This window comes from Cupressus sempervirens, chromosome 7, assembly GCF_028749045.1.
Source record: "Cupressus sempervirens isolate cs-2001-9-10 chromosome 7, ASM2874904v1, whole genome shotgun sequence".
Lineage (NCBI taxonomy): Eukaryota > Viridiplantae > Streptophyta > Pinopsida > Cupressales > Cupressaceae > Cupressus > Cupressus sempervirens.
In genome coordinates this window covers 431,444,575-431,467,127 of record NC_143124.1, presented here as the reverse complement: position 1 = coordinate 431,467,127, position 22,553 = coordinate 431,444,575, and the positions used below count along the sequence as shown (strand labels likewise).

Sequence of the window (22,553 nt, the reverse complement as noted above, 5' to 3'; positions counted from 1 at the left end):
GGTATGCATTAGGGATGAATACCTAAAAGCACTTTTCACAATAGTGAAATTAAATCTAAAATTGCACTAGAACTTGTTCATTCTAATTTATGTGGATCCATGTTTGTTTCCTCCATAGGAGGATTTTTGGTATTATATTATCTTTGTAGATGACTACTCTAGGAAGACTTGAATATTCTTTCTAAAATGTAAAGGATTTGAAGAAATTCTTACAAGGTTCAAAGAATTTAAGGCTCTAGTAGAAAACATATCAAGGAAGAAGATCAAAACTCTAAGAACTGACAATGAGAGGGAATATACTTCAAAAATATCTCAAAAATTTTGTCAAATACTAGGATTAAGAGGGAGTTCACTATTCTTTATAATCCTCAACAAAATGCAGGTGTGAAACGAAAGAACAGAGCTATTATTGAAGCTGCTAAAGCCATAATGCAAGATCAACACTTGGAAACTTACCTTTGAATCAAAGCTTCCTGTACTATCGTATACATTGAAAATAGATGCACATACTCTCATCCAGAAAACAAAACCCCAAAAGAAGCATTCGCTAGAATTAGACTAAACATAGGTCACCTAAGAATATTTGGTTGTCCAATTTACATTCAAATTCCTAAAGAGAAAATATCTAAATTAGAACTTTCTAAGAAGAAGCAAATTCTTGTTAGGTATAGTGAAACTTCTAAAGCTTACAAAAATTACATCCTTGGACAAAGACATATTGAACTAAGCAAAGATGTGATATTGAAGTAAGCTATTGCATTTAAAAGATCAAAAGATGAAAATGAAATAAATGATGAAGATCCTCATAAGGATCCCCCTCTTGAGATTCAGAGGGGGACTCAAGATATTTGTTATGCAATGAATGCACTTAGTCAATGCATGTGTGAACCAAAACAATTACACTTAATAGCAGCTAAACACACCTTAAGGTATCTTCGTGGTTCAAACAGATATGATTTAATATACAAAGATGTAGATCCAACTTGGATGAGTACACTGATTTAAATTGGGCTAGAAATTTTGTGGGTTGGAAAACTACCTCAACATATTGCTTCAGTTTAGGATCAACTATGATATCTTGGTTCAATAGAAAGCAATCATCAATGGCACAAAGCTCCACAGAAGCAGGGTACATTGCTAAGAACGAGAAGTAGTATGGTTGAGAAAACTTCTAGCCAGATTATTTGTGAAATCACTAGAACCTACCATCATCCATTGTGATACTCGATATTTCATAACAAGTCTAAACACATTGAGATACTATATCACTACATCAAAGACATGGTGGAGAAGAATGTAGTCGAGCTGAAATGTGCGAGTACAGATAACCAAAAAACAGAAATCCTCTCCAAACCTCTTGCAAAAACGAAGGTGGGATACCTCAGAGGTAAACTTAGTATGGTTGTAATTACTGAGAATGAGTATCAGTGTCCTTGATTATACTAATATCCTTGATTATACTAATAAAATACTTCCATTTTATCATGAATGTATTTCATGATTCCTTGAGCCTTGTGTACATCATGAAGCAGTGACGACTTATAAATGATTATCACTTGTATTTTGAGAAGTTATTGCAAGGTGACTATCTTACAATAACTTAATCTTCGATCATGGTGGATATCATATGGTCGATATCTAAGTAGATCAAGATCGATTGTATCTTGTAGATCTATATCAACTGAGAGATAGATCTCATGTAGATATATCATGGGGGATTATTATTTGTAAACAAACCAAGATTATAATGTCCCTATGGTAAATATCACATGGGTGATACGTACACACATACCTTGTACACACCTTGAGTACTTGGTGAATATCACGAGACTTGATATTCGTAGGCCATTACTTTGAGTAATTGGTGAATATTGTGAGACTTAATATATGTAGAGCATTACTCATAATATCATGAGATGATATTATTCAAGAGAATTTCTCAAATTAAGATATCTATGAACATACCAAACAATTGATAATACAATGAGGTAATATCTCTTTCTCTTTGTTATTACACGCAATGTGCCATCCTAATACCAAAATGTCACTCTTCATTCATAAAACAATTGATTACATCCAATATGTCGAGCTATAAGGCCTTCCCAGTTACGGCCAATCACAAAAGCAATTACACTAAGAGTTTTGCAAGATCTCCCAAGATCCAACCCAACCCTAACTAGCCCAGATCACACCACTCTGGTAGAAATCCCAAGCGAGCTCTAAACTTGTGCTCGCAAGCTACCAAGCAACCTTCTTGTTCCTAACCCGTAACTATCAACTCTGCTCCCAAACTCGCAACTCTAGATTCCTTCCTGAATCTCTGTTATCTTCTCTCTCTCTACTACTCTACCCAAGCCCTCCTTATATACTTGCACGGCCACAAGTCATCCTGCTGCAATCAAAACCATCTAAAACCTAAACAAAACCAATATGTCATAAGTTGGCTTACAACAATCATTAAATGCCATAGGATAAATAACCAAGACCCAAATAGGTATACACACATCCCTACGATCGTTCCACATCACGATCACATGCTATGTGCATTAAATGCACCCAATCGGCTAATCAAATCTGCAAGAACTCCATTTGGTGAGCCAAACCACCAAGCAAGCCACTCCAATATGCAGGATTGCTAACTACACTATAATGCTCCTGCATCAAGTGGAAACATATGCAATAGGCCCCACATGATAAAATAGGGCCTATGTGTGCAACCAATGATTGAATAGATGAAATAATTAATAATTAAGGGCTCATCTAGGAAATAAAGCAAGAGAGGACTAATAATTAAAGATTTATTAATTAAATGCATAATGAAGTCCTATGATGCATGGAAGAAGAAACGCACACTAAAATGGGTGCCCAGCCAATAAGTTGACTAATGTGGCTGAAAATTCTATATGTATATGTTGAATCCAATCGATCAAGTTTCCACTTTGAGTACAATGTTATACTAATAAGAGTCAAGCCTAGTTACTTGTTCAACTATCGGTACGAATATGGGTACAAGAACCTGGTACATGGGTACGTGTAAAAAAATTTGGGGTTTGAATAGATGTGTGTGTACAAAAAAAATAGACAAACAGACAGATTTGAAAAACTAAAACATTTGATAATGTGATATGCTCTAAAAGAACCCGAATGCACTCTAGATGCATCCAAGGTGTGCGTTGGGGACAATAGATGCACTTGGATGCATTGGTTGCGCATCCAAGAGGCATCATTAGTCTAGTATGCGCCTCCGTAGCACATCCAAATGATGCATCCGGACCCAATGCCCGGGAGAAGTAATGAGAAATTTTCACTCAACCCAGTAAAGTAATAAGATAAGATAAGATAAGATAATAATATTAATGTCCATGAGAAACCAATAAGGTTTATGGGACTGAGCATACAAACAGAAGAGTCAACCAAAGCAGAAGCACCCAAACGATGACTGAGAAGAAACAAAACAAGAAAGAAGACAAGGTAAGGACTAAGGGTCCTTCCCTGTCACCAAGAAATCAGTAATAGAGGGGTAAACCCGTGAACAATCCATAGTCTTAGAATGCCGTGTAGAACCACTGTAGGATTGTCGCTGCCTGCAGAGACTGGTGCAGTGTCTAACCGATCTGGAATGAGAAGTACTAGAAGGCCTTTTCAAACTCCGTGGAGGAGACAAGGGGGAGAAAAAGGCAGTAATGAGCTGATCTTAAGTATGCCCCTGAGGTATAAAAGACTGCAAGGTAATCTCTCGAAGATGGGTGGTCTCCTAAAGATAATCTTAATTTGACAACAATATTGTATGCAACACAATATATCCAATGCATTACAACAAACAATTGCTTGCATAAAGTCAATGACCTAGTTAGTAAGCATGAATTTTGAGAATTGAGTTATGAAGTAAGCCTACGCATTGACTGTTGTAGCTAACTATTTTATATGCATATGTCGTAGCCAATGAATCAAGTTCTCCAATTTGAGTATATTATTATGCTATTATAAGTCAAACCCGCACATTGGCAAACACATACATAAGAATCATATTAATCAATGGAGACATTTCACTCAACCTATTCAGCTACTTTCTTATATGACATGAGGATGATCGTATTTGCATCCTTGCAGGAAGTTCTGTCCACCTAATCATTGTTGGGTATTCTATTTTTGTTTGCATCATAGACCTATAATTCTCACATTGTTGCAACTTAAGTCCATAGTCACCTATTTGTATCCTTGTTTTTCAAATCAGCCACCATTGTCAACATATTATTGCAGTCAATAGCATATAAGCCCAGTGTATATAACCAGAATTGTCATTTGTACAAAGCTGAAAATTTTAAGAAAAGCAAAATTGGAAAATTCATAATCATGGACAACTTGGCAAAGGGAGCCAAACAGTGATATGACAACAAATAGGTAAAGGAATTCAATTTCACTGGGATGTTCCCACAAACAATTTTGTCTTGCAAGTAATGAAACAAACCACAAATAACAGTAGACAAAGCAATAACTTGGTGTTATTGCCCTTGATCATTTGACAGCCAACTTGCCAATATCATTTCATGTTAGCATATGATGTAAAAGATAACATAGAAAGACCAAATTAATGAAGTCCACAGCCAACTAAAATAGGTCAATGGATCTCAAAAGTAGACAATAATATGAATAACAAGATATTAAAAATGCAATCCAATTTCTAAACAAAACAAGATGTTCTAAGCTATCAGCTAAAACTACAACAATAATATACTATAGTTTGTGTTTTGTAGAGAACATTATTAAAATCCAACAGAATAAGCCAACATAAAATCTAAAAAGCCTTAGTAGTTGACTGACTTCAGCATTGCAAACATGACATTTATTTACTACAAGAAATGTTGCCTGTACAGTACATATTAAGTAACAACCAGGAATTCATATCATATTATCATACCTTGAGCGCACAACGATCATCACTGTGAAGAAGGCCATTCAACCTAACCTGAGTCATAAACAAAGACACATGCTACTTAGACATGCTTGGCTCTTGATAATGGTTGAAGATGGAATAAGGTCTATTATTCATTCACCCTGATTTGCTTTTAAATTTCTAATTTTCAAGGACACTTCACATGCTACCCTAGGAATATAAACATATTTAGCGTCTTCTACTTAAAGATTCTTTCACTGTGTGGGAAACAATTTAATGGCACGATGCAAGAAATCAGTATTAGACTTGCAAAAAGTACAATAATAAAGGACTCGAAGAAATATTTTCTAGTAGCAGTGCTTCCGATAGACCAGTCAGTATATTGTTAAACATGTCTTAACTTTAGATCAACATGAATGTGGAGAATTCCTAAATTTAAAAACTTACAATTGAGATCATGTCTGAATGTTGCTGTTGCAATTCTTTCATGACACGCTCCAACACCTAAGGCAATAGGGAATAAGTCCAACCAATAATTACCATACTCAGAAGACTATGAGCCTTAATACAGCTTTAACAACAAGTATAGCATTTTACCATTGACTTGCCACATCCCCTTGGACCAAGAAGCAGGACCGAAGTATTGCAACTGTTAGTAACAGTATTTGAGAGTAAATACTGCAATTTACTGAGGGCCAAGCATAAGTACGTCAAATGGCCAGATGCAACAAAGTTGGCCCCATGCAAAGAATTTTAAAAATATATTTTTAGTTCAAGGATAAAAGAAATTGTATTCATAACCAAAGATAAACAAAATAATAAGTAAGACTGAGGGAACCAGAAATTATGAAAATCTATCTACAAAGATGTTGGATACACATAGCATAGCAATGCATATGTCTACATCAATGCCAAAGTTAATACCTGTAATTTTCTGAAGCATTGGGTAAAAGGAGATCCAACAAAAAGCTATCACAAAGCCTACGGCGAAAAAGAGTTACAGCATATTCAACTGCTGCTCTGTCATGGTAGTGGTCCATTTGAAGTCCAAGTGGTATCAACACAATCTGTTGTTGCATTTTGTTAGAAAGTCAGAGGAAATGCTCTAGTTTTGACAGTAAAGAAAAATGATGACATTTACAGTATTACATTTATAAATTGCATACTTCTCACAACAGCAATTAGACTTCAAGATTCAGGAGAGTATTTCCTATAGCACTTAGTTTTTAACTTTCTATGTCTTTAACTTGTTTAAACTTTAAAGGCTAGAAGTATAATATTTGATCATTATTCATGTATGAGTCCTGGATGATGTAAGCCAAGTTTGCATGGTTCTTCCTTGCTTACAAGCATAGGCCCTATTCCTTACAATTGGTCAAAAAGAAGGACAAAGTGTGAGATTTATTTAAACAAATATAAATAAAAGAAATGCTTAAAAGAGACCTGTTAATATGAATTTTGTTCCACTACAATATGCAGAATCAAATACTTAAATGTTTCAAGGAGAAGCACCAAACACTCAATCCTCTCTTGATATAAGGTCATCTCTATTGCTAAGCTTGCATAGTAAGATCATGAAATGACTTCAAGGTTCCTTCTTAATCGTGGACTTCACTCAATGAAATAATGTGATTTGTTGGTTGTCGCAAAGGGACTTATGCTATTCATTCAATGGATATCAACTTATGCACTTATAGATTTGGCTTTACAATGTGCAACAAAAATATAGTTTTGATCTACAAACCTTTCCACTTCAACCAAAACTTAAACTGGCTAACTTCCGCTCCTAATTGTGAATGCAAGGAATCATGAATGACTTGGACTCTACTAGATGTATTCTCACCAATAGCTCCACCCACCTAATGCAAGCTTCTAAGGAACACTCAAATGGTTTTCAAATCAATATCTCCTCTCCAATCCCATCAAATGGATGCAAACTAAAGATTCAATATCCATTGAAGTTAAGTGCAATTGACCATTGGCTTACCACACAAGACATTCCTACCATCAGCAAGAAGCTAGTGGCCCAGATTTGTTTGAGTCAATCAAATAAACATCCACAACAACTTTCATTCAACTAAACTACTTCAACATGAAAAGAAATCAACTCCAAGTGAAAGATTGAAGAAACCATGCAATACTACAAAGCAATATTAAGTAATCCACAATGAAGAACCAAAAATGAAATATCAATTACTTTGACAAGCATTATAGCAACACTCTCCCTTAGCTAGCCTACTCTAATCTCCTAGCTCTCTACTACCTCCAATCTCTAAGCTTATTAATTACAAATGAGAAAACCTTGGCCTTTACAATAGTTCCATCACACCGAAGGGCCAAGATCGATTCAAGATCAAGGGTCGAGATTTCTTCCTACACGCCCTGATTAGGGTTGTTAAATTTACAACCAATTACATGAAGGCACCGATGCATGGGCCAATAGGAAAATTACAATGATTTTTCCAACCAATGAGAAAATAGGACACTTGGCATGTTGTGATTGCTTGTGCTTGAAATTGAAATTTTCTAATTGGAGGATTCAAAGAATTGCCACATCACCTTCCTTATCATGTGCCTGGTGTCTTGGCTTGTAGGTACTTGTTAAAATTACAGAAAATCTCTCAACATTTGAGATTTTCTCCATCCTTTCGAAATTTCCTCATGGAATTGACTTGAATCACTTGCATCTTCGTGAAACCACATGGAACTTGATCTTTCTTGATTCTCCTTGAATACTGGTGCAAGAGCACCTGACGTTTTAGGGATGAAGACACTCAATTTTGGCTTGGAGACCCTAAATGGAGTCTTGAATGTAACAAGGGCTTGTGAAAAGCCCATTAGGATGTTGTAGTTAAGTTTGTGGACATTTGGTCATGATTAGGTCAATCAGGACCAAAAGTTGTCATAGTTGCCTAAACATGTCATCTATTCCCATGTGGAGATTGCAAGGATGTTTTGAGTCAATTTTGATGTTGAAGGAGTTTGGAAGTCATTAGAAACCCAACTAAATCAAGAAAAATAAAGTTGTATGCGAAAAGAGTTGCTCAAAAGTTGCATGCAACTTACAAAAGTTACATGACAACTTTGCAACATTGTCAATGTTGCTCGAGCAAGAAATGCAATTATTGCATTTCAAAGGTGAAGTTGGTTATGCAAACCAGAATTTAGTTGGAAAATGGCTAGGAAGCATATATATAGCTCCTAGATCAACTTTAATGAGGTTGAAGATAAAAGCACTCATTTCTTGCAATAGTAAAACTATGATATTTTGTATTTTCCTATACAGTTCTTGCAACTTAATTAACCCTTCCATTTTGGATTGAATCTTTTTGTTTTTCTTTACAACTAGTTGGTTCTTATTTAATTCTTCAATACTATATAGTTGTTTTCATTGAAAGTAATTTTTGGTGTGCTAAATAAAATAAAATCAGAGACTGCACTTCTTTGGCAATTCTAGGGTTTGATAAGAAAAATGTCTCCAACTTGAATACAAACTAGTGGAATTTCACGGCCCTAAGATGAATACAAATAGAGGCCATGTACTACAATTTTTAAAGGGAAATTTGCAGAAGGATCACATTTGTGAATTTTGCCAAAAAGACCTAGGCGAGCAAGTAGAATGCTTGAGTAGGAATTTTGCATAGCAGACAACACAAATTGAAGGAGTGGAATGCTAGGTTAAAAAGAATGGCAAGGAAGTGTTAAATGAAGTTAGTGGAGACTATGGGACAAGTTGTAGTCAAAAGTTGAATCCATCTTGCCACCATTTTGTAAGAAAAACCAATTCATAGCCTCATCTAGTCTAAAACAGGCTTAATTGTGGATTAAAGCACAATACGTGGTGTGTTAACCTAAAACTTGGAAAATCTTTTAGGCCTTCCAAAAGGGTATCTAGAATGGTCAATGGTTTGGAAAGTCCTTTGGCAAAATTTAGAATAAAGTAACAAAAACAGAAACCCTAGGCCTAATTAGGGCTCATTCCTAGTAGGTATACTATGTCTATTTGTGGATTCAGCAAGAATTAGCTTCAAGAAAGTGTCAATTTGAATTGAACCAAGGGTGAGACAAGTTGTGTAAGGTCATTCCACTCCTAATTGAACCATGAATGCATTTGGGGATGTATTGAGCAAATACATGAAACAAATCTTGGTTAAATGAGTAGCTTTACTAATTTTGCTTGGGAAGCTCTAGGAGAAAACTTATAGGAGATTGAGACCATTAGTGAGAGAGACTAGATCTATTTACGGTGTAAAGGTTGCATAAGTGGATTTGATCTTATAAAGCATCCGAGAAGAGGTGAACTCCTAAGTCCTCCCTATCAAATATGTTTTCATGTATCTGGATCTTTTATGCTTTCCTGAATTTCCTCTTGATTTCAATCTGAATTTGTGGAATGACAGCTTGAACTTGAATCTTTCCTTCTCACTTGAGTCCTCGGGCTTGAGCCATCTTCTTGCAACATCCACTTAGTTCTCCTCGTTAAGTCTCAATCTCAACCTTTACATCATCTCCATCATTTGCCTTGCAAAACAAAAAAGAAAGCTTCATTAAATTCACAAAAGATATCTGAAAATAAATCCACATTAATAGTGAACAAAATAAATTTCTCTTATTCAAGACTAATCCTTTCTATCTTCTTGAAATGATCAATGTCTCGAGCATTTCTGGAGGCTTGGAAGAAAAAAATCTTGGTTGGAAATCCTAATGCAAGAGGATTTCCATGGTGGGAATCTTCTAATCAAAGGATTTCCATCAAGCATGATAAAAAATCATCCCAATTTCAGTCACTTAGCATTAAACTTCATTTATCTCACAACTCTATGATTTGCCCATTTGATTTGTCTTTCATTTTACATGAGGAAAATAAGGCTAAAGGGAAAGCGGGAAATTCCAAGTTGAGAGGATCATTGTGGTGGGAATCCTCTGGAGAGAGGATTTCCACCAAATATCATTTTGCCTATTTCCACAATTATATCAAACTTTTCTCTTGTCATCACTAAATCTCTCCCTAAGTGGCATCCCTCATCTTCAACTCTTGTTGAGAATTATAAAATCAAGTAGTGGAATTCTTGACATTGGAGGATTTTATTGGTGGAAATCCTAAGCTCAGAGGATTTCCATGGTGGGAGTCCTCTGGTCAAAGGATTTCCACCAAATTTACTTAGCGCTTCATTTCCTTCCATCCTTCCAAAACTTCATCGTTTCACATCAATTCCACTTCAACACATCATTTACCTCAAACACTCACTTGGAATCAATTTGGGCAAAAAATAAAAAGGGGAAAATTTTGGTTTGAGAGGATTAATGTGGTGGGAATCTTCTAGAGAGAATTTCCACCAAACATGATTTAGCCCTTCTTTGCCTTAAAAATTTCCAAACCTTCATAATTGTCAATCAATTTCATCTTGACTCAACATCCTTTATCTCTAACACTTACTTGAAATTCATTTTGGTGCAAAGTGAAAAGGGGGAAATTTTGATTTGCGAGGATTAAAGCAATGGGAATCCTCTGGTCAGAGGATTTCCACCAAACACGATTTCCTCAAAACTTATCCCATTTCAACATTCCTCGAAATTTCTTGTTCTATTTTTACTCATGATGTTGAGTTCATGCCTTAGACCGGATTTTAAATGCCTTCAAGGGTGGTGGAATTTTATGCTTGGGAGGATTTCCACAATGGGAATCCGTTGGTCAGAGGACTTCCACCAAATATGATTTTGCCACTTAGACCCCCAAAACTTGTCATTTTACACCCTTATGCTAATTCTTTCACTTATTTTCAAGTTTCTATACCTTAGCATGATTTGGCATTAATTTTGAGTTAATGAGGAGAAGGGTGGAAATCCTAAGAGAGGATTTCCATAGTGGGAATCCTCTGGTCAGAGTCTTTCCACCACATATGGCTGCAACAGTTATCCTTAAGAAAATTACCATTTTTCCTTCTCTTCATCATTTTAGCATTGCATCAATCAATTTGTTACCTTAGTAAGGATCTCTAACAACCAAATTTGCACCACATCCCTTTGTTTTAAACTGAAAATCTTGAGATTTTTGGGGAGAAATTATAGCTGGTGAAAATCCTATTAGAGGATTTCCATGGGGGAAATCCTTTGATCAAAGGATTTCCACCACTTTCCAAATTTGCTCAAAATCCTTCGCCCATCTCCAAAGCATGTAAACCTTTCTTACTTAGACTAAAACTCTGCCTTTCCACTAGGACTTGGGCTATGAAAATACCTCAAAAGGACATCAAAAACCTAGGACAAATATTACTTCCTAGCAGGTCAAAACTACTCAAACTTCAAGATTTGAAAATATTGCCAACTAAAACCGCCTAAGACGACTCCTACTTGCTAAAGCAAAAAGAGGGTGTCCCAATTTGCAATGGGGTGATGGTGTGAAAACCCCACAACAAGACTCTACAACCTTTGGTGATTTGTACATGTAATGTCCCCTTATATGATCCTTTAGGATTTAGGACCAATTTCTTATAATCTCAATTGCAAGAGACTTCTTTCTATTTAAACTTATGAATTTAGATGGTAACAATATTTTTATTGCAAATGTCTACTTTCTTGTTATTATGCAATGATAGCAAATGAGGACAATTATCTTTGGACTACAATGATTATCTTTATATCCAACAAAGTTTGATCTGAATATCTTAAGTCTTATTACATTCATCTAAATGTCTATCAATATCCAAGAACAATGGGATGGGAATATATTGAAATAAGTATATTGATCAAATATGTATATAAGTTGCTATTTCTGATTTCTTAATATGAGTGCAATATTTACTACTCTGATATGAAGTATGTAATGTCCTATCGAACTTGCAGATGTTATGATTATTATCTTATCGAACATTATAAAGGATGAATGTTATCGATATGATATATACATCAAATTAGAACCATGTTGTGGTTTCTGATATTGCTTTACGAATATGTAAATGATGTTGCTACTGATCTTAACATATATGATGTTCTTGATATATTCTGAGATGTATGCAAATCATACTGCTGCTGATAAATCTGATCTGATTGGTCACCTGATATAATACTTGAAATGGCAATAATGTAGTGATGGTTGATGATAGGCTATTTCTGTTTCAGATATGCTACTTTAGTTTCTGTGCAATTTTGGACCACTGTCTCTAATTTAATGCTCTATACTTATGTGACAGATTCTTCAATCAAATAGTGGATTACCTCCACTTGAACTCGAAGGACTCTAGCATGATCTGACTGAATAATATTTGAATGATAATTTGAATAAATGCCTTTCAAAATGTTGTTAATGCCTCTCTAATACCATACAAAGGGATTGCAACTCTTCATTGATTCATTTCGTATTTGATTCATTTAATATTTGATTCCTTTATGGTAATTGCACTTCTTGGATAACTAATCACTGATTAGTGATACTGTTGGAGATACTTCCTTGGCGGCGATAAGGACAGCTAAGTTTGTTTTGCTTGTTACTATATGTCTGATATACACATGGAGGCTTCAATGTATGCATGGATTTGCTGTTAATTAATTAACTCCGGCATCTTGATATATTTCCTTCAAGCGCCAATTAGAGTCATGCTGATATTAATCTTTAGTTCGATGTGTCTAATCAGACCACTTACCTCTTTATTCTCAATATGATATTGTTCTACAATTGTTTACACTTGCTTCTTGTAATCAATGGTTCTTATGGTAACATCAATATATATGGAATTGCTTAACGCAACATCGTAATCTTTATGTTTGATTCAACCAATATTGATACTGTTGGCGATTAATATTGCTGTTAATTATATCAAGATTGTCTGCTCAATGCCACTTAACTCAAAACCCAAATCATATGAAAGGATGAGTAGCATTTAGAAATATTTGATCATTTGTTCCATGTATGGTGTCGTCAATGGTGTCATGGTTCAGCTTTCATCTTTATGTCCTCCATAATGCAACTAGCTTTCATCTTTATGTCCTCCACAATGCAACTGGCTCTACCATCCAGAATATACAAATCTAACCATTTGACTTTGAACTACTAATTGCTATGTACATAAGATAAAATAAGATAATGATATTAATGTCCAACAAAAGACCAACAAATGGTCCAAGGACTAGACTGGAGCACCAAATGGTGTCTGAGAAAGAGTGAACAAAAAAGAAAAGAAAGAAAACAACCACAAATAGACGATAAAAGGGCTAAACATCCTTTCTCGATACAAAGAAATCCATCATCGAAGGATAAGACCCAAGATGACCAAGGGTTTGGGCCCATCTCTAGGTAGCACTGGAGATAGGGTCTTGCTGCCTAATGAATCCGAGACGAGGGCTAACAGATTTGGTGTATCCAAAGACGGGTGTATCTAGCGCCCGCTCCATGCCCCTGGAGGGTGATATGGGTGGGAAAAAGGCATTGATGAGCCAATCCAAGGCCTGACTCTAAAGAAACATAAGCTGTAAAGTGTGATCACGAAGTTTCGAAGTCTCTCAAAGGTAAAAGGCTAAACATCACTGGTCGGGGTAACTGAAGAAGGCTGAAAGATATCTACAATCTCTTAATAAGCAATGGAACCTGCCTTTGATCTCGTAGTAAATGGGGCATTTGAAGATGAAATGGATCTCAATTTCAATCTCTGATAAAGTGCAAAGGCAACAAATCCGATCTTCTTTGGTCAAATAGTGATCCGTCTAGCATCGTAGCCTATGAGAACTGACTTTGAAAGACCCTGGGAAGATACAAAGGGCGTTACTCCAAGGCAGACTCAAGTAGGAAGGACGCACAATAGTCCAATAGTCGATCTCAAGAAAGTGCTCTAAGTAGAAGGCCATCTGCAAATGCAGACAACTCTTACTTTTATTTACTTACTACTTGAAAGTGTCCAAGGTCTGTTAGACCTATACCACACATGTATTTGATGCTAGACTATTTGTATGTACAGGATAGGACATCCCTGAAGATGCTTGCCCACAAGAAATTTTAGATCAGATCTCCTTTGTCCATATGCTTGGTAATTGAAGCACTTTTGTATAGTTTCATACTTCTTTCTCATCAAATCTATGAAGAATTACATAGGCGTGTGTCTTCTGTAAATCTAATCAAAGAATCCTTTGAAAAGTCCCTGGATACCTATAGTATCCCCATCTTTGCACCTTCCTAGGAATCAATTGTTTTATGAGGTTAGCCTATTATCAATGGTACCCATAGGCTAATAAGGTGATTAGTGGGCCCTTTGAGGGTGATTCATGTTATTCAACTAACCCTCTAGGTGTCTATTTCAGTACTTTCCATCTCAGTGTACTTGTTTACTTGAGGCTTGCCTTCCAAAGGTTTTTTAAGCTCCATTTATACACACTTAATATATTTAATTAGTCACTTGGACATTTCAGTACATTGGGTCCATACTATATATGGAAAGACATCTAGGAGGCCTTCCGTCTTCGGGATCTCACTCTACGGGACTTATCCCCCTTTGGATCTACGTCCCTTCACTAGCTTGTCACTTCCTTCTTCACTCTAGTTACCTCTCCTAGAGGAACCAAGTGAGCTAGGGGGTCGTCCACTACTACTTACACCAAATCGGTGAGGCCACACAAAGATCATATGCACATACACCATCACCAAGAGCAGTCCTCCTCTCTCCAGCGACAAGCTTGGACGACTCCACACACGGATAGTTTTTCTTCAGTTTTGGGCTACTTTTTGACAACTACAAACCACTAGTTGTTTCGTGGTCTCATAGTCTTTCTTGTGTAGTGTCGTTTCTCTTTGTTTGCTTCTTGCTCTATTTGTTTCCTTTTTCTCAAACACCATTTGGCGGTCTTGCTACCTTCTAGCACATGTTTGTATCTTCGATCCCTTAGGCATGTTTGTGGTCTCTTGTTAGACATTAATATTTTATCTTATCTTATCTAGATGGTGTGAGGAAACTATGGTTACATCCGAAAAATTGGTAAGATTAGGAGCTGATTTGATATTTGGCATTTAACGGAGTTTAACGATTTCATTTAATTAATTATAATGTCTAATCTAACATTTGACTTTGATGAAATTAATTTAATTAAATATCTTTATGACTAAAGGGGTTGTAAGGGGTCAAGAATGCATTTAATATATTAACGTCATAATATATTCAATTATTATGCCAAATGGGGTGCCAACATATGGAGGTATAAGGATATTCAAGTGACTTTATATCAATGAAATAATTATATGAGGGGGTTTATTATTATTTTCATATGCAAATTAAATATTAAAATATAAAAAGTGAAAGGGGAAAGATGGAGTCTCAGTGTGGGAAGTTGTTTGCGCCTAAACTAGGCATTCGTAGAATCGTAGCCATGAAGGATGGCATTACAGTGGAGTTGCTTGGTATGGTTGGCCTTTCAATGGAAGAAATCAACCAGCTTACAACACCAAACCAGATTTTCATTGGCAAAGGAGTTATGATTTTGCTAATGTAGGGTTTAAAGGGCACTGGGATGGCAATATCAATAGGATCATCAAAAATAGCAACAGAGGCGGTTCAGAGAAAACCCTTTAAGGATAGCAAGGGGTTTCAACTTTAAATAGATTGAGAAGAAATTTTGGAGGTCGAAGGTGAGGTAGTCAATGATTGAATCTAATACCCTGGCCAATCCGCATATGGAGCATGCCTTGGTAGCTTCAATGCTGATCGTTAACAAAGAATGGAGTCAAATGGTGATTTCTTTGAAGGCTTGTGCTTTTTCCTTGAACGAGCAAGGCATAGCTCTCTTCAACAAAATAAACTTTGGTGGAACACCATCTAGGGAATAATTGCACCCTTGAAACCCTATCTACCAGATTTTCTCAGTCTTTGATCACTTACAAAGGATAAAGATTGGGTCTTTAACAATGGATCGTTTGTGATCGAAGGAAAGGGTTTATATTTTGTTGATTGGTCCCCAAATTTTGATCCAAACAAAGAAAAGCAAAAGGAGATTCCGATCTAGATCAAAATGCCAAATTTTCCTTAGGAATATACAGACCTCGAGACTATTAAGTTCATCTGGAGTAAGGTTGGAACCTTTTCGAAGTTGAAGGAAGCAATTGAAAATAATGATTTGTCTATCTATCCTTTATGCAGATTTTACTGCTAGAAATCCGATTCGTAGAAGGGCTTTGGAAGAAGAGGTTGGAGGTTGATATTACTGTGGACTCAAGAGATGTAGAGAAGAATAAATTTAGAGAGGGCAGTCATTTAGTGATGGATAAAGGAAAGGGATTAGACAAAGAGGGACTGTAGAAAGTGATAGTAAAAATGTTAGAAGAAATGAAAAATGTCAGTTTTGAAGGGCCAACTTTAAGCATTCTCCTAGAAAATACTTTAAATGGACTGCATGCAGTTAAGGACTCACCAAACTGGGAATCATGGCAGAAGTCTGAAACCATTTCGATTTTTGAACCAGATTGTGGATCTTCTTCATCTGATTTAGATGATTTTAGGTCCATGATAGGCGATGAAGAGCTAAACAAAAGGGATGATGAATCAATCCCAACAGGCATGTTGAAAACCGGTGGGGGACTTATTGCATCAAATGCTTTGGTGGTGGAATCCTGCTTGGAATCGACAAAGGCAGTGCAACAGCAAGAGGTTAATAGTTGGTTGGAAGGAATGCCACAAAATCTGAAAGTTGGACAGGCTTAAATGGTAAAGTGCATGGATTAGCCCCAAACCGTTTGCATGCAAAAAACATCAAGTTTGCATGGGAGGACAGAAAGCAAAGACCTTTTTCAGAATTGAACCTTCAACTAGTAGAATATTTGAAAATAAGCATGCTCATGAGATTCTAGATGGTAAAATCAGTGATGAAAGGTATAAAGTGTATAATGGCATTATCTATTATAAGGATAGAATTCATTTTGTACTAGAGAGTAAGCTAGAGCATAAGATTCTTATTGTTGTCTAAAACAATCAGCTTGGTGGTCATCCAAGTTATTTGAAGACATGCAGGTCCATCCATGAAATATTTCAAGGAAAGATATGAAAGCTGATGTTCTCAAGCATGTAAGAGAATGCAGGTACATCCGTCTACTATTCACATTAGCATATCTACATCCATGCATATGTGCATGGCAGCATCCTCGTTCCATAACTTACAATCATTCTATTAAGCATTTCATTCATGTAGCAATTGATGTCAATCATAGTTGCATCCATATACTGTAATGCATACATCTGTGATAGATGACACCAAATCAACATGCACATACTATAATGGATATATCCATAACATTATACACCATCAAGCACATATTCATAAAAGTTTGGCATTATGCACATATTCATTAGAAATTGGCATCATACTGCCTTGCATATACCTGTAACAATTCAACATCATGCTATAATGCATATGTTCATAATTACGTCTGCATATAGATCGCATCACAATTGCAGTGCCATTTGTTGGCATGAATGCCTTAGGGAGATTGTAAGGAATGTTTTGGAGATGATTGAATGCTTATGTGTTGTATTCATGACTTCGTTTGTCATTGATGTCAACATATCGTCTTTTTGGACAATTCTGGTAGAGTTACAGAGACAGTTTTGTTCGATGAGGTCAGAGGTTGTTGAGTTGCTTTCAGCAGGGTTAGCAGCATGTTATTGGATGTTTATAAAGGCTATGTCTATGTTCACAGAAAGAATTGTGAAGTTTTCAATGAGTTACATAAATTTTGTTGAGGACTGGTTACAGGACAATTTGAAGGAAACTATATGTTGTTGTTCGTGTTGTATCTTTTTGGTGAGATTGAAGCTTGTTCAGCGAGTTTGGGTTTTGGTAAGAGACATGTTTGTGATGGTTCATGGTGACAGAATTTGGTTTTCATTTTGTGAAGACTTGTGAAGGATAACGTGCAAGTTATTCCTTGGAGGCCAACTATGTTGTATTATTGATGTAACTTGTAATGTAACATGTGGAATCTTATTGTAATATCTTATGATGGTCCTATATTATTCATTGTACATTGGGAAAGCCTCAAGGCCAACTAAATTATTTATTAGGACTTGGTGTAAAGGAAAGATGTTTCCTTGGTTGAAAAGTGTCGTATGCAATCATATGTTATTGATGTAATGTTATGCGAACTTTAGATGCGAATTGGTGAAGGTCAAAGCAGAGTTTGATGCTGAGGATAAGTTGTGGACTTCAAAGGAACTGTATTGACAAGATAAGTTATTTATTCAATCAATTCATTTTTCTTGGATAGGTTTTCCTGAATTGCTTGGTGAGAACAGTTCTGGAGCAATTTGGACAGTGAGTTAGTGATCTTCCTTTCAACTCCTTACAAGGTCGAAATCTTTTGATAGAGATTCAAAGTCTCCTAACAGGAACTCATGTGTATTGATTGTATTTATTTGACTCCTAACAAAGTCACATCCTTTCGCAAGGAACTTTTATATTAGTACATCATCTTGTTGGCATCATTCCCATCGGGGTTTTCCATCCGATCAAGGGTTTCCCTACTTAACATATCTTGTGTCACATTGCATGTTTGCTATCTTGTGGTTGCTATCCCCCCACCACTCCCCCCCCCCCACGCCACCTCTCAGTTATATTGATGGACTTTACTTTCTAACACCATTATGGCACTCAACATATGAAAAGAGTTCATTAATGGTATGATTTGTATGTTAATCAGTTAAACAATTAATTACCATAATAATCATTCTATGATTATTTTGGTAATAAGTGGGTTTGGAAGGTATCCCTTCAAACACACCTCTTCCCCTTAAATCGCAAGTATACTATGTTAATCACTTCATTTGATCAAGAATCATTGGAATATAAACTTATTATTTTTTACACTGAAAGGATTGCTTCATACAAGAGCATGTTGCCTTTCAGCATCCCCATTGGTGCAAGCATATAAATCCATAGTCGAGAATGGCATCCCAAAGCCTAGTGTTTTCACCATATCAGACACTGCCTTATCAGTACTTATCAGAGCATATGTAGACTGCCATATTAGAGATGACCTGCATACAGTTGCATGCATTTAACGCAGATCAGATAGCTGCTAACAGCAATCAGTACATAATTGCTGAGACTCATCTCAGTTTTGCATATATTCATTGTTATATCAGAAACAACAAATACATTGTTTATACACTGATTGTTTACACAATCACTACATTCCATCTGCATTGTATATGAAACATTAAATTACATTCAACATACTGCACATGTATTTACGCTAAAGCTTCAATTATTCAAACCTATCTTCCATTTCTTGCTTTATTAGCAGAGAAGCCAAGAATTTTGTGCTATCTTCCATTGCTTGCTACATAAAGAAATGTGAGTAATCATGTAGTGTTCCTTAACGCAGAAAAGGGAGACATTACATTATGACCTTTTCTAAAGCTTTATATGGTTATGAAGCTTCTAAATCTGTCGACTACTTTTTTTCTGATTCCAAGAGCTGCAAAAGCTCTTGACTGAGCCAAAGAGAATCAAGATATCCTGAACTTAAGGATAATATTCAGATTGCTTCAGAACAACAATAGAGATGTGTTTATTAAAGACAAAATAGCAACCATCATTAAAGACTCAGTGTTACTTCTTATTCTAGTCCTTTAGTTTTTGCTACTGGGAATGTATATTGGGACATTTCTCTATTTGATCTGGAACTCCTAGCCTTACTTGAGAAGGCACTTGAGCAGGCATCCAAATAGGGAAAATGTTTGTTAAGACTAATAGATGACAGCTCGCATTTTCTTAGTAGGGATTTCCTTCCAGAAGATAGTGAAGACAGTCTATGCACACTGAGTTTCAGTTCTTCTTTTCGGTTTCCATACGATTACCCTGGAACACATGTATGAAAAACGTGGCAGCACTGATAAAGCACGTGAATTGCTTACAGAATGCTCAACTAATGAATCTTCTTTCCTATCTCTTCCAATCAATTTAACATTCTCGAGTTTCATCCAGATTGGAAGTCAGCTTGATCTCTCTGCTAACCTCACACTTCAATGGTTTTTTTCAGAACAAATTAGACGTTCTAAACCCTCTCTGTAACATTCCTAGAACACCCAAATATATAGATTTGTGAAAAATAAATTAAAATTCATGAGTGGGGCATTAAGTGAGGGGCAATTGTAACATCTATCTCTAAAATGGCACATCCGATCGAAGAAGCACAGGTGTTTACTATTTAACGTAACAAATAGATAATAAATCTCTGCTAGATACCTTATGGTGCTTACAGTAAGTTAACAATGACGGTGTTTCTCGTTTCTGTACTCAACAAAACTAACGCTCGGATAATTTTATAGGCAGAGTCATCTTGGATTTAAAACACACAGTACAAAACATTTCACCGTAAAATGTATATTGTACACACAGATACAGACCAATATGAGTCTAATAATAAATAGACAAAGCGAAGACCTGTAAAACATCATAGCAAAGCAGGATATATTAATAGAGTAGAAAAATAAATTTAGGAATATGCATGTACTTGGAACCTCTGCTGCAGTAGAAACCCTTCAAACAAAATTTCACTTAGCAAAATCAACGCTCAGACGACTTTACAGGCATAATCTCCTTGAATTTAAAACACACAACATCTCGCATAAAAAAAAATATTGTTCAGACAGATATAGACCTACAAAACTCTAATTAACGGAAGCAATGCATGTAAAACGCCAGAGCAGAACAAAATTAATTGAAAGATCAGAAAAAATAAATTTGGGAATATGCATTTACCTGGAAGCTTTGCTGCAGTGGAAGAAACCCTTCAAACCGAATGTTATCGTCGTGAATTCAAAAGCACGCTCTGAGCAAATTACACTTTCTTGAACAAATATGTACAACTTGTAAGGCATTACTCACTTTTTTGAAGCTTTTGTAGGGAAGCCCTTCTTCAAATGACACTCATAAATAAGACACTTACTTGAACTTGATCGGGGCGTTACTGGATACGAGCAGAAGCTGAGCTGCAGTGTAATACTGATTTTAGATGATGCGGACTCAGAGAAGCTTGCCCGCGAAATTATGTAGCGTATTTGAATATTTCAAATGATCAATGTAGAGATTGTCGTCGCTTAGATACACATACGTGGTGGCATTTTCTGTGATCTACACCTGCTAAGAGTTGAAAGAAATTATTTCGTCTGATTTATTGCAAACTAAAAATATAAAACGGTTGGATTGTTTATTTATTAATATGGTAAACTATAATAAATATTTTTTAAAAATCTAATTATCTTATAATTTTTTAATAATATATTATATTGTTTGTCTAGATTTTGCTTATGTAAAGTTGAATGAAATTAATCAACTCGATAAATAAATATTATGTATAAATAATAATACTAGTATAGATATCTTAAATAAATCTATCTAAAGAAATGTTTAGATATCAATTATAAAATGGTTAGAATTAAATTTATTATACGAAATATATTTATATTCGATTGTATTTGATTATATATACGTTATCAATTATAAAATGGTTAGCATTGACATGAGTTCTAAGCCAAATACCAACTGCAGAATATGATCCATGACAGGGAGTCCATAATTATCCTTAAGTGACCCCTAATTCAAATTACGGAAGTCAACACATATTCTTATCTCACCATTCTTCTTCCTGATGGGAATGATATTGGCTACCCATGTTGAATGGTGAATGGGATAGATAATCTTTGCTTTAAGCATCTTATCAACTTCATTGAAAATAGCGTCAGCTACCTTGGGATTGAATTGCCTTTGCTTTTGCTTGAAGGGAGTTGAACCAGGTTTCAAAGGAATTTGATGTTTAAATTTTCCATTCAGGAATTCCTTTAGATCTTCATAACCCCAAGCAAAAACGTCTTGGTAGGCTTTCAACAACTTCGTGAATTCTACTTTCTCCTCTAATGTCAAATCTTTCCCTATTAGGACCATCTTGGGATTTTCCTCATAACCAATATTTACTTTCTCATAACCTAAACAATTAGAGGATTTAGTGTCTTCAACTTTCTCTTTCCTTTTGTCTTCTTTGTCAAAAAGGCTTTCTAGGGTGACTAATCCTCTCGGGATAACATTACCATCCAATTGAATAACCTCAAGGTCATCTCCTGGTGTTCAATTATGATTACGTGATCCTTCAAATTTCAGGTCTGAAAATGGAGGCCTTCCCTCGAGAAATGCAATGATTTGACCATCATCATCAAAAACTTGCCAGTGTCGATCATTATCAGGCACACTAGGTCTATGAATCATCTCTACTGTGTAAACATCTTTGTTGAACTCAGGATGAGGAATAAGTAAAGATGCAAAGACTGCGAGACAATTTGCTTTAGAATTTTGTTCATGAGGGATAGCAGATAAAGAAAAAGCATCAAAATGCTCAATCTCATCCCACACTCTATTTCTATATGCGTTTAGTTTGGTATTATTTGTTTGATATTGCCTCCGCACCTAATTGACAACTAATTATGCATCTCCTAATACCTTGAATTGTTTGATTCCTTTTTCTCTTGCATACTTGAGACCAAGTAGGAGAGCTTCATATTCTGCGGTATTATTGGTGGTTTCAAAGGCCAACTTATAAGCTTTCGAAAACTTCTCTCCTTTTGGTGATATCAATACTATCCCAGCACTTGAACCAGAAGAAGAAGAACTTCCATCAAACTCCATTGACCATAAT

General features: G+C 35.8%; 1 protein-coding gene across 3 annotated transcripts in view; it reads right to left on the bottom strand.

Annotated features, from left to right (window-relative positions):
- Positions 1-21,058, bottom strand: part of LOC149547394 (origin of replication complex subunit 4-like) — a 159,830-nt gene extending 138,772 nt beyond the window's left edge. The window contains exons 1-6 of one of the 3 annotated variants that reach the window (XM_089791628.1): positions 20,814-21,009; positions 20,627-20,714; positions 5,819-5,961; positions 5,492-5,582; positions 5,342-5,398; positions 4,919-4,966 (exon numbers count right to left, since the gene is read on the bottom strand). In XM_089791628.1, coding sequence (XP_089647754.1) covers positions 4,919-4,966; positions 5,342-5,398; positions 5,492-5,582; positions 5,819-5,934 — 312 coding nt within the window. In that variant the 5' untranslated portion in view covers positions 5,935-5,961; positions 20,627-20,714; positions 20,814-21,009. Of the gene's footprint in view, positions 1-4,918; positions 4,967-5,341; positions 5,399-5,491; positions 5,583-5,818; positions 5,962-20,626 lie in introns of all 3 variants that reach the window. The other 2 variants (XM_089791630.1, XM_089791627.1) reach the window with 2 other exon arrangements.
- Positions 21,059-22,553: the final 1,495 nt, after the last annotated feature.